General features: G+C 36.5%; 1 protein-coding gene across 3 annotated transcripts in view; it reads left to right on the top strand.

Annotated features, from left to right (window-relative positions):
- The window catches only part of LOC142345593 (uncharacterized), a 124,088-nt gene that overhangs the window by 34,752 nt on the left and 75,742 nt on the right, over positions 1-13,594 (top strand). For all 3 annotated transcript variants that reach the window (XM_075397720.1, XM_075397719.1, XM_075397717.1), the window contains exons 11-13: positions 4,211-4,343; positions 5,839-6,132; positions 11,683-11,784. In XM_075397720.1, the coding sequence (XP_075253835.1) occupies positions 4,211-4,343; positions 5,839-6,132; positions 11,683-11,784 (529 nt within the window). The remainder of the gene's footprint in view (positions 1-4,210; positions 4,344-5,838; positions 6,133-11,682; positions 11,785-13,594) is intronic.

Genomic DNA, 13,594 nt, shown 5'->3' with positions numbered 1-13,594 from the left:
TCGCGCCTTGCAATGTTGCTATATGAAGAATGCCGCGAAATTAGTGGCTCTGAAGAAGGCAGTCATATTAGCTACACAGTAGCGTAAGTTATGAAATTATTGTTATCGCAACTAATTAACGCATTTGATTAGAAACATTACCACGCGGTTGTTATCGGCCTGATAGCAACCGAATTCAATTCCTATTTTAAAAACTTGTGTGATTTTGGTGTCGGGTTTTGGTTCTTGGATAGTTTTATTCAACAGTGCCTCGTATACACAACATTATTGCGTATTTTGTGTTGAGCAACTTACGTAAAAAATTTTGTTCGGCTGCTTTCATATTAAATTTGCGCGTTGAAGATGCCCCTGGAAATTATAGTCCACTCCGTATATTTCCATTAATTGTTCCAATAGTTTTCGAAAGTTGGGAAATGTATATGCGAGATAGGCTATTTTTGTAGTCTAGTCAAATTTTCACTTTTTGTATAGACATTGAGAAAAGAGACCTTGTTAATTTGCTCTCACAAGATGTTTTTCGTTTGTTGATTTCAAAACATTTAGTCAATAGAATTTTGCTGAAGGTAAAAACCTAGAGATTGTCTCGCAAGCACTATTATAAGCGCTAAGATATAACACTTTTTTGAAGACTATTTAAATGTTTTTGTTTTAGTTTCATTTTTGTTGATAATTGTATCTTTTGCTTTCTCACTGTCCTGTTTACCCTGATTAATTTTAATACCAAATGACGTGTTTTCGCATGAAAATTCTTTTTTTTCGTATCTTCCTAAAGTAAACAAAATATATACGTCACGGTATAATACGTGAACAAATTGTATTATGCGTGAACAAATTTATTGGTCATATGAACCTCATATGTATCTATTTTCTGTTTTGTGACCCATTTGATCATAATTTAAACATCTTAATTAATTTCAAGTTGAAACTATAACATTTTTTCTTTTACGCAATGCGAGTACATGGCTCGAAACTTCAAAAGTAGCAGCTTCGGATTAATTAAGACTAATTTGAGGAAACCTTATCCCTGATATTTTGGCAAAAAACGTTCCAAGATTAACTAAACACAGGGCAAGTCTCCCGCCCTGGGTTAAAAAAGAAACATCACACTTAATGAAATAAATCGCTACATTAAAGAGAAAATCTTCGAGAAAGTCAAGTCTGGCGAAACTTCTAAAACTGAATAGAAAAGAAAATCAACTACGAAAAAACTTAGTCGAAGAGCAGGCTGAGTTTGAAGAAAAAATTTTTCCGGGGAAGAAAATTTTCAGATCTTCATAAATATTTACGATCTATCCATAAAAGTAGTAGGTTTCCTGAGAAAATGAAATACGAAGATGAAAAGTCAAATGACGATGCACAGAAAAGTAAGTTTTTCAGCGACTTTTTTGCGAGCGTTTTCCTAAAAAGTAATCAAGTTGATCAAAATCGAACCTTCGCGAAAAAGACTTATAACCATGTGAACGTAAGTGAAACAAAAATTTTAGAAATCCTGTCAAAACTTGAAACTAGTAAAGCATGTGGCCCGGACAACATAGGTAATCTTGTGCTCAAAAACCTGCCTGCCCTCTCGAAATCTATACTGATAGTGTTTAAGGCTGCGCTCTCAAAAGGGTATTTTCCATCGTTTTGGAAAATAAGTGAAGTTATTCCCGTCTTTAAAGACGAAGACAGAGCAGATATGAAGCAATACAGACCTATAAGCCTTCTCTGCAACACATCAAAGGTTTTCGAAAAAATTATATTTAACGAACTATATGACATTGTAAAAACGACACTACACAATGCACAACATGGTTTTCGAAGACACAGGTCGGTGGTAACACAGATGGTGTACACAACAAATTTGATGGTAATGAAGAAGAACTTTTTGGTTCTGTATCTGGACTTCAAAAAAGCCTTCGATAGCGTTCCACATGACATCTTGCTACAGAAAATTGAAATGCTAGGCATTTGCGGTAACTTCTTGAAAATTATTGGCAGCTACTTAAGTAAAAGAAAACAATACGTAAAGCTTAATGATTTTAACTCGAAACTAAGCGCAAAACTCAATGCGTACGCAGGATATGTCGTACCAATTGTTACATATGCAACTCAAGCCTGGCTCGCTAACAAAATGGAGACGAAAGAGATTGAGCGCGTTCAAAAGAAAACTACCAGTTGGATCCTAAACAACTGGGAACTGAATTACAAGAAGAGGCTTGGAAAGCTCAATTTACTTCCTCTCTCCTTATATATAGAACTACACGATCTACTTCTCTTAATTGCTGTTCTCTCAGGAAATTACAATATCAATATTCCGATCAATAGAAACCAAAACTGTGATGATCAACCAAATACCAGACAATTCGAGCTAATAAACATAAATCAAACAAGAACGAAAAAAGCAGATGAAAATTTCTGGAGGCGTTCTAGTCAACTTTTGAATATTATCTGTAAAAGCACAAATTTAGCTATTGAAAGCTTAAGCAAAAAACGGTTAACCGAATTATACTGGAATTGTTTCTCTAGACATTATTCTGAAGCCAATTCTTGTACGTGGACCTTTTTGTGCAACTGCAATCCAGTACAGAAGGTCAAATTAGCCAACCAATAAAGGGATGTCAACCCTAGTGCCACGACACTGAATCCTAAACTACTACTACTACTACATAGTTCATAAAACTTTTGTATTTAAAGGTATGTCGGCTTTTATGGGAAATGAATCCAATTTTACTAAAAAAACATCTTTTTTTGCGTCAGATTAATTTTGGAACTTCCACTATATACTGTTCCCAAAAACTGAAACATTATTCGGTTTCAACAAAGAAGGAAAATTATGGCATTTTTCCGGTTGAATTCAATGTATTGAATTCAATGGTAGCAAAATTCCATAATCTTTGAATCTGCGCCTAAATTAGGCAAGAAGTGGTTATTAACTACCAATTATCTACACTATGATAAAAAAAATCTACGTACAGCATGTTTTTAATTCTTTAACCACGATTTCTGCGTAAGGCATGATTTCCTTGAAGGCATAAAAAAGTGTTAAATATTGAATTCTTAAGAGAGATTTAATTGTCATTTTCTCCCCTTAAACAGAAAAAATGGTTAAACCACTATGATAAGTTATTACGCTACGCAATATTGGATTTTCGACGATAACACTGCAAAGAGCTAAAATTAAAATTGATCTTAAGATCCAATGCACAGTATTCGTACAAAGTTTACTTCAAAAATATCACTTGAGGTAACAAAAATTGAGGCAACATATCACTGAAATGCGTAAGAGCGATATATAACTCTTTTTCTGGTTACAATACAATTTTCTGAAGAACATTACGACGAATTTTTCGAAAAATATTGTGTTTTTCAAGATATGCTGCAAAAACGGAAGAAGACAGGCAAGTGTCGTCAATAACAATGTTATATTTAATTGCTGCACAAGCCTTCCTCTGTCTGGTAGAATGTAGCGTTTACTGATAAACCTAGAGTGCGCATCTCTGGCGACGGAATCGTTTGAGTTTTTGAAAAAATTGAACAAGATTTCTCGAATAAAAGAACACAAAAATATGTCGGAATAAACAATCACTGATGTTTTGGGGTGCAATATGATCAGATGGCTGCAAATTACTTGTTGGATATCCAAACAAGCTGATTGATATGGGTTATTTTGACAGTTTTGAAATATTATTCAGAAAAAAGTGCATTTTCAGGACCTTATTTTTCGACAAGACAATGCTCCTGTGCGTAAAGATTGTCAGCAATTTTTTTTCCAAGAGAAAGAGGGGGAGGTACTGGAATGGACAGCATATAGTAGGCAGCATATCTGATTCCAATTCAAAATTATTGAGCATTTTTTAGGCTTCAAAAAGAGACAGTATTTTGGAATGTGTTTGACAAATGTCTGAATTTTGGAACGAAATTGAGGCTGATGTCGCTAGAAACTTGTATAAAAACTATGCAAACCGCCTTTTAGATGTTAAAAAAGCTAAAGGCGTAATGACTTGGTACTGGAGAACTAGTTTGAACTCAAAAATGTTGTTTTATTTGATCTTTTGCGATGTGTAGAAATTCTTCAGGTGTGCTCAGCTTTTTGGTACCGTAGTGTATGTTTAAAACAGTTATTTGCACAGTACCAAAGAAATCTATGTTTAACTGTTCTGATTTTTCTGCTGAAACATTAAATCATTTCATTATTGCTAATTGTTTACATCAAATTTTCTGGTTGCAGACTTCCTTTGAGGGCATACGTGGAATCCTTAGACTCCGGGGTTCCTCCTCCGGTTATGGCTCTGGCTATTGAGGTGGGCACCGAGTACATGCTTTTCACTACTGTCCATTGTTTTGGATCACTCAAAGCACAAGTTAGTTCTTTTTAATGTGTAATTCCAGTTCCAAATTTTCCCCTCCTGTGTGGCGCGTCTTGTCCAAACATTGGCGAGAAAAGTTAAAATATATTACCAGACTGTCATCTTTGAAGTATTTTTTTCAAAAGATTTGAAAGCAAAATTTTAAAGAACCATATAGAGCAACAGTATTAAATCTCTAGATGATCAAATTTGATTTCATTGAAGAACGTGATCATCTTGAGGAGCACCCCCCCCCCCCCCCCAGCATTTTTGGTGCCAAATTTTTTTGATTTGCTGATAAACACTAATTTCGTCGTACACTAATTTTGCCATTTTACGTTTTGTCAGGCTATGAACCTCGAAAGAGCTGTTTTATTGCTCATTTGTGCCGCTCTCACTGTGCTTTTGAGGCTTTTGTGTTCCCGGCGCAATTTTTAAAACTACTTGGGAGTGAGTGTTGAGCTGATTTGCGAGATTTGTTTTTCTAAATCGTAAATAACTTACATTACTCACTAAATGACTTTTGAACACTAATGTTAAGGTCATTTAAGGTTGCTCTAAACCCTGTCAAGGTCAATAAAATATTTCTACGTAATGAAGGACGTTAAAACAAGGCTGTTAATATGAGTATTAAAGTAATCCGAGTGACGCAAAAGAAACGATATATTTCTGTGTTTTTTAAATAGGTATTATATATTAAATCATCAACTGCATTAATTAAGTTTCGTATCTTTTGCTATCTACATTTGACAGCTTGTAAATCCATTTTTACAATCGGCCGGCTATGATAGTTTTGATGGAAGCCTTGAACATCACTTCCACTGTTTCGATGTAATTCAGGTACGCCGACGTTATCATTCATATGATTTTTTTTACAGATAACAAACTAAGATGGTTTTCCGCTTTTTCTGGTCCCTCATTTACATTCTTTTGGTTATTTTCCGTAGGTAGGTTTAGATTCACCAGGTAAAATGTTGAAATTCTTGGGGGCCATTCGCCGTCATAAGCGAGCCACCTTGTAACGTTATACTTCCGCATATACCCATTTTGCTTGTTTTCAGTGAAAAGATGCAAATGTAGCAAATTAATGATGGAAGGGGGAATCTTTCGTTCTGATAAACGGATGGGTTCGCGTGCTGTAACTTAAACGATTAATGTCTGGAATCACCATTTAAAGAGTTACCCAGTCCTAGATTTTCGATTGCCGCTTTTTTAGAATTCTAACTTGGTAAAGCCATGCAAGCGGTCCATATAATTTTCTTTACTGGTCAATGAAAATTAATTCACTAAGATTGCGTGGTTTTTTCAGATTTTGAAATTTTGAATTAAAATTTGCTTAGATTTGCAGTCGATGTGAGATGCGTTATTTGAGTTGATAAGCGTAGATTTGAGTTCATAAGCGTTTATATGCATTGATTGGTTTGAGCTTATAATCGTTTATATGCAAGTTAAAATTGCAGTCGCATCTTGTCTTTGAGATATTGATTACATTTTTTAAACTTTGTTACAGCCACTTAGTGAATGGTACAAGGTCATGGATCCTGCCTTCTACGAGTCCATTCGTGATCTCCAAGATGATATGTTCTCATTCTGGACAAAGCAGTGGCAAGACTCAGATGTGAACAAGAAAACGGAATCCAAGTCTAAGAAAAGCAATGACAGTCAGAAAAAATTGAAACCTCCGCCAGTTTTGAAGTCAACGTTGGCGACTAGTGCGAAAACAGTGAATGGTGTGGGTTCAAGTCACAAGTGTCAAGGAGGAACAGTACTCGTTGCAGAACCATCCCACCCTCTCGTGAAACTTGTTAGTACGCTCAGAACTGTTTCCATAATCTCCCCTGAAAGACGGTGAAGTTCTTGGAAAAACGGTTTAAGTTCAGATTACATATATATACACAGTGGCGATTTCTGTGTATCAATAAAAGTATATAAGGGAACGAATGTTTTTAATAGACGCGAATCTTAAATATTCAATTGTCCGTTTTTGTAAGATTTGTTCGCCCAGTTTGATGGTTTTCAAATAAAATTCGAGTTGTTTTTCGTCATGCCGAAGCAGGAAGAGAGTGAAAAACTGAGCAATTTTGCGCGTGAAATTTCTTCTCTCTAATTTTCCAGTAAGATGCGAAAACCGTATTTGAACAAAAATGCGCTCTCTTGTTACTAAGTTTTTGTCCACGTGCGAAATTTTGATTTCTGTTTTCTGGAGTTTTTATCGAGTTTTTTTTCTAATAAATTCGTATTTTTTTGTTTAGTAAATAAAAATTTGTGAATTATACTTGAGCCGTTCCACTATGCTTTTTTAAAATTCATCTTCCAGAATTTTCATTGCGACCATTTTTTACGCGCCTAGAGGTCCAGCTTTTTACAACTCGTCTGCTGAATTTGTATACGTAACCTATTTTTTAATGTATTATATAGGAGTATTTGAGTCAACGTGTGATGAATTTTGAGCAAAAATGACTTGCCTCAATCAATAGAAACGACTTTGCACTCACTTAGTAATTTTGAATTGAGAATCTAAACTTTTAATGAAATTCAACAGATGCAATTGTCATAACTATAAGACTATAATGCTTGAAAGACGTAAGTTTAAAAAATCAAATTTATCGTCTTGATGCTCTTTTAATTCAGGGGTCTCAACGGGCTATGTCGTGGCTGATGTCCCTAAATCTTTAGCTGTGTTTGTCGTTTTTTTGTCATACAAACCCGAAAGTGTCCTCATCATAGGCCTCCATAACTTATTTTCTGATAAGCCTGGAAATCTATTTTTCTCAATTACAAATAAGCAATTACAATTTTTTAATAGCGTGTGATAATTTTTTGCAGGAAGTAATTGCTCCAATCCATTTCAACAAAGTTTGATCACAAAAACATATACAACAAATTGTGATTCTATATTTTACATTTGTAGTAGTCTGCAACAGCATAAAATTATTAACAATTGTCACTAGCTAATGTACTCAATATATGCTATCATTAGGGTGCAATAAAAACCTCGAATGAACCTCGAAGTGATCATTGCAGTTGTGGGTCTTTTCCATGAAATTTTGCTCAATTGGTTTTAATTTTTGGTTGACTTTCGCTTCGGCCGTTTACAATCGCCCGATATAGTTAAAGCACGTTGCAGGAGATTCGAGCCTTGCATACCGCTCGAGAGCAATTAGTCCGTCATTTGTCGGTTATGTTCTAACTTCGAAGTCCCCTGTCTGCTGTCCTTGAGCTTTTCTTTAAATAATTAATTGCTCTCAAACGAAGTTCGTAGCAATTTTATTAGTCCTGTCGGTCGTGTTTATGCGACTTTTCGCTTGACCAATTTTTCGTTTGACGCTTTTGACATTCTGTCCTCAAAAACGGGATAACATTTAGCTCCCAGTGGGTATTAAGTGCTCTTAGAGCCTTTCAGCTCACTAGTCTTCAAGTATGCGATTCACAGAATCTGTTTTGGAGACTTATACTTATGGTGCGAAGGGCGGTTCTTAGAGATTGACCCCCCCCCCCACTGTTGCCACTTCATTAACCCCCGTTACACCCCCCGCTGCGCTCTCTTACGCCCCTTCAATTAAGCTAAAGCTAGCCTCACTAAACCGTGCCTAGTTACTAACGAGGCTAACCGCTCGCCGGTTGTTTGAGAGCAATTCAACGTTAGTCGGTTATCTTTTAATTAATAGCCGCCGCCAGATGCTCAAATGCTATTATTTAGGCGGTCTCTTTTAATTACTCTCGAAGACAATCAATTAATGTAAACGTGTGTGTCTTTTTTAATGCAAAATATTTGCTTGACGGTTTTTGACTTTTCGAGTGACTTTTCATCTTGACAGAAATTTAATACTAAATTTCAAATGATATGTGCGCCGAAACTGGTGCCATTTTTTCACTTCAAATCGTAGTAGTAGTATATATTAACCTATAATGAGGTTTTCGAAGCACGCTAGTGAATTTGTTAGTCCCCTACTAAATTAGTATGCAATTGATTAGAGCTCCTACTATCCATCCGAGAGCAATTCCGACTTTAGTTGGTTATGTTTCACAGTTCAAATTGATTGTTTGCGGGCGCTGTCTTTTTTTAAGATTTGTTTACACATTTTTCTTATTTTTGACGTCAAATCGGAGCAGTAATTTTGGTCACGCCGAAATAGAAAGCGCAGCGAAATTGAGTGGTTTCGTGGTGTAATTTTGTTCACTGTATGTTCAAAGTAGAGTGAGCAATTCGTGTTTGACCAAAAATGCGCTTTCTCCATTGTGGTTTTTTTTGTTCATACGGCAATTTGACTTTGGTTTTTGCTACTTTTTGTCAATTTGTTATTGGTTTGGTTCTAAGGGGTTTTTCAAAACTATTTAGTGTCTATTTAATGTCTTGTATTTTGTTTATTCTTGCTGTTTTGAAAAACCCCTTTAGTTCATTCGGCTATTCTCTTTTTTAAAATTCGCTTTACTTTTTGTTCACGTTTTTCGTTTCACATAAGTCGCGATTTTCACGTTTTGACTTCTGACTTACCTCACTCACTGTTTCAACTGAATGGATTCTAAATTCTTTCACGCATTGAATTACGCAATGTAGTGAATACGGTCAATGTCAAAAGATCAAAATCAAAGGAAACTGGATAAACCGTTAAAGCCCGGTCAGTAAGTCATAGTGCATTAAGTTATCAAAGTTCATTAGAGTGACTGTTAGCTGGTAGTAGTATAAGCTTAAAAGAATTCAGTTAAGAAGCTCAATAAAGTTTAATTTTGAAGTTTAACTGAAACAACACGCTTAATTAGAGCACTCTTTGACACTTACATTTGTTCCTTTTTCCTTTTCTATTTCTATCATGATGTCCATCAAGATTTTTGTCCATCAACAGCAGTCCTTGGAATGACCAGAAACAGAAAAATGGATGAATTCACTAATCAGAAAAGAATGGTTTTCCAAATTCAAATCATTCTGTCTGCGGTATCGACCTATCTCCAAATTACCAATTAAAGTCCAAAGTGGTTTTGACGAGGAGTTAAAAAAGATTTTGCGACTAAATTGATAGCTCGATACTCGTTTCGCTTGAGCGTTTCGTTTTCTCTCTCTCTCTCTCTCTCTCTCTCTCTCTGCTCTCCTTTTTAACACTGATAGTAATTGCTCTGAAACGCTCTCTTTGTTCTCTTTTTTTAACACTGATGTTTAATTGCTCCCAAACGAAGTTTGTAGCAATAATATTAGCCATGTGGTCTTTGTATGCAATTTTTCGCTTGACCAATTTTTAGTCTGACCCATTTATCTTTTCGTCTTCAAAAACTGGACCAGCAGGTAGCGCCTTAGAGCCTTTCAGCTCACTTGTCTCCAAGTATGCGATTCAAAGAAACTGTTTGGTGGCGTATACTCATAGTGTGAAAGGCAGTTCTTAGAGTTTGAACCCTCTCACCCCACACACATTCCACCCTCCCCCTCACGCACACACACATCGCCACACGCACATCAGCCCCTTCCCCTATTCCCCACCCCTGCTTATTCTTCAGTCCGTTAGGACGTGGCACCGTGCATCTAAAGACCCCCCCCCACCCCCACCGTTGCCTCCCTCAATTTGTTCTTGAATTTTGTTCCTGTAAGTCTAAGTTGTCATCTCTAATGTTTATTGGTTTTGATACTGGCTTTTTTATTCTCTCGACAAGAAGCGGGAGCATGGCTAACAGCAAATTAAAATAAAATAGTTTGCTCTTGAATAATGTTTTTGAACAGCAATCATTTTTTTTTTCATTTCTGTTCTGTCAATCCTAATCGGGGTTATGGGAATCAATGGCGGCTATTTTTAGACAATCTTTTGGGTAGATTTATATACGAGAACTTCAAAAAAATGGTTAAATGAAAGCTGAAAGCCTGATATAGTCGATTACGCATTTTCCTTCATGCCTTTCAAGGAATAAAACTACCTAATCGACTAAGATCAGCTAGCTGCCTTCTTGTTGAGCTAGTTACCTGCCTCATTAGGTTTTTACCCCTGATTATTAATCGACCTCAGTTTTTCAGCCGGCTCTTATAGCACTACTGTTTTTGCGACCCAAAGAGGAGTGATTGTTTTCTATTTCTTAATCATCGACTTCTCTATTCACAGGATGCAAAGTCAAATGCCGTACGTGAAAACAAGTGTTTAGGTCAATCTGCTCAAAAGAATTCAAAAGCAGAGCGAAAGAGAGATTGGTTTTTGTTCATGCAGTATTATAAAAGAGTGAGACAGAGAGCGAGTGAGTATGAAAAAATGTGAAAATGTCTTATTTAACGCCTCTAATGTGTTTTGACATTGATGGTAGCCCCTGTGGATGTTTATTTTGGGGTTTACTTACGTGGGGGTTTATCTTCTATCTAAAATGAAGTGGGTTTTTTTTTCGTGGGGCTTTTTTCCGGAACCGTTGGTTAATTAGTTTAATTGACCGGAAAATTATTCTAGTGACAGATTACATTTCAGATTGTATTGCGGAGTCGTATCAATTAGGATCTGTTATTCGCCCATACTCAAATGACTTTTTGTGACCTCCACATACGAAACATGTCTTCTGGTTTTAGCGACTGTAAAATTTTACCCTTGATTCTCTTAATGTATGTTAGAACAAAAATCATAGTTGCCGTTAGACATAGTGTCCTGAAACGAGGGCACTTGCGCCAGAAGGCTGGGTCGTACAAGGCCTAAGGGAACAGGATTCATGTTGTAACTTAGTATCAAGAATCAAAAGGGTCAAAGCGAGATTCTGCTGGAGAGAGATGAGACTATAGTAGAGAAAGAAATTTTGACAAGTTATTGGTAAAAGTAGCTCGATGATTTGATTGCAAGTTGAAACAATCAGGTGCAAGTTTTAAAACGCAAGATCTCCGCAATGCCAGATTCTAGAATGCCAGATTTTCCTCTATGCAATGCCGGATTCAAAACTGCAAGTGCTAATGTCAAAAACTTTCTAAGCGCGTATTTCAAGTAATGGTTACGTGACTCTGCTTGAAGTCACTGAGAACTTCTGGCGTTGATCGAGAACCGGGGAGCAATTCGAGATATTAAGTCAGAAGTTCGAAGTGACGTCTGCAGAGTAACGTAACCATGCTTAAAACACGGAACGCGCACGTTTTATAATGACGAAAGTCAAGTTCTAAGTAGGAACTTCTGCAGACTTTCGGCATTTTAAAATGTGCACGTGAGTGTTTTAAGCAACGTTACGTGACTCTGCTAAGGTCCCTTCGAACGTCTTGCTTATATCTCGAACAGCTGCGTCGTTCTCCATTAATGCCAGAAGTTCTCAGTGACTTCATCAGATTATTGTAATCTGAACCTTATTGACTGCCTCTAGGTTTTATCGCCAGAGTATTTTTTATCCTTGATTCTGTAACTATTGCTTGTTTCAGGCGCGTGATGCTTACTCCAATGTGAAATATTCCCAGTTTGCATCAGCGAATCTCAATTACACAGAGATAGCACAGAGGCTGACTTCTTGTGACGCTACTAAGGTAAATGTTTAAATTTCTCAGAATGGTTTGAAACCCGATTTTAACTTTGCCATATGAGATCTTTTCCGTTTGTGCCAGCTTCAGTACTCCATGACAGCCCCAGTTAAAGAACACATGCCATTGAATAGAAAATATCTAATCTGTTTCGGCCCCCCTCAGTGTTTTTTTACGCCCACAATTACAAATTATATGTTTAATAGCCGCCCTCATCTTCTCAGCCGGCTATTATAGCGCTCCTATTTTTTTTTTAACTTCGTCGAATAAAAAAATGTTTCGCTTTACCTCATTTTGCCGCCTTTTCAACATTTTGCGTGAAATCTTTTTGACTTCTCTAGGCTAGTTTTTCTCTTCTCTCATTCTGCTAAAAGTGATTTTGAACATCAGTTGCTCAGCAAAGCAATTCAAAATGAACAGTCAGTATAAAAAATTGAAGTCAGAAATAGAAACAGGATAAACCCATAAAGCCCAATTTTAGTTGCCCGCTATTTGAACGTCGGTCCTATAAGTATTAGTTACCTCTCTCTAATGCTGATTGTTATTGATAGTAGCCCCTGTAGCCTCTCTCTAAGAAACAGAAGTATGTTCAACTACGAAATGCCATCAAAATAAATCGGACTTAAAAAAATGTTTTTGTACGAAAATCTTTTTTTTTCGATATCTTCTGTTATTTCAATCCCAGTCATGCTTATTGGAATCAACGGCGGCTATTTTCCGGCAATCTGCCGGGTATGTTTTAATATAGCACGTTACTATGTAAAAAAATAGCACGTGCGCCTGGGGGGCGTAAAAAGTATAAGCCCACTAAGCTGGTGGGGGGAGGGGGGAAACAGAATAGATCCGAAAATTTTTATTTAAAAGGTTTTGGGGTTGCAGATAATAATCACCGACTAAGTTGCGGTGGGTCACAAACGGAATAGGTCCCAATTTTTTGCCGAAGAACAGATGTCGCCTACTTGTAACTGTAACGTGTGCATGCTGGCAGTTACAAGTTTGGTACCGCCCCAGTTCGTGAAATGTTCAATGTTTTAACTTAATTGATTCGGACTCGATTTGCTATTACTTTTTAATTTTGTTCGGTTTAAAAAGTAAGGAGATCATAAAGACTTATAAGAGTGGTGATAAGATGGACCACAGTCCACGGGGAGGGTGTAGACCCCAAATATTAAGATAGGGTGTAGATGTATTTTTGAGATAGGGTCTACATTAATGTATTAAGGTAGGGTATAAATCTAGAGACGCCTAGAGTGAGCAATCCGTGTTTGACCAAAAATGCGCTTTCTCCATCGGTTTTTTGTTCATACGGCAATTTGACTTTGGTTTTCGCTAATTTTTGTCAACTTGTTATTGGAATTGTTTCTAAGTGGTTTTCCAAAACCATTTAGTGTCCATTTAACGTCTTGTCTTTTCTTTAGTCTTGCTGTTTTGCAAAACCCCTTTAGTTCATTCGGCTATTCTCTTTTTTTAAAATTCGCTTTACCTTCTGTTCGCGTTTTTCGTTTTACATAAGTCACGATTTTCACGTTCTAACTTCTGACTTACCTCACTCACTGTTTCAACTGAATGGATTCTAAATTTTTTCACGCATTTAATTACGCAATGTAGTGAATACGGTCAATGTCACAAGATAAAAGCCAAAGGAAACTGGATAAACCGATAAAGCCTGGTCATTAAGTCGTAGTGCATTAGGTTATCAAAGTTCATTAGAGTGACTGTTAGCTGGTAGTAGTATCAAGCGTAATAGAATTCACTTTAGAAGCTCAATAAAATAAAATTCTGAAATCTATATATAAATTCTAACTCGAATGCTATG

The sequence above is a fragment of the Convolutriloba macropyga genome, chromosome 9 (genome assembly GCF_964194025.1).
Source record: "Convolutriloba macropyga chromosome 9, txConMacr16.3, whole genome shotgun sequence".
In the NCBI taxonomy this organism is placed as follows: Eukaryota; Metazoa; Xenacoelomorpha; order Acoela; family Convolutidae; genus Convolutriloba; species Convolutriloba macropyga.
Note: the sequence above shows the minus strand (reverse complement) of the source record. Positions and strands in the feature narration are given on the sequence as shown.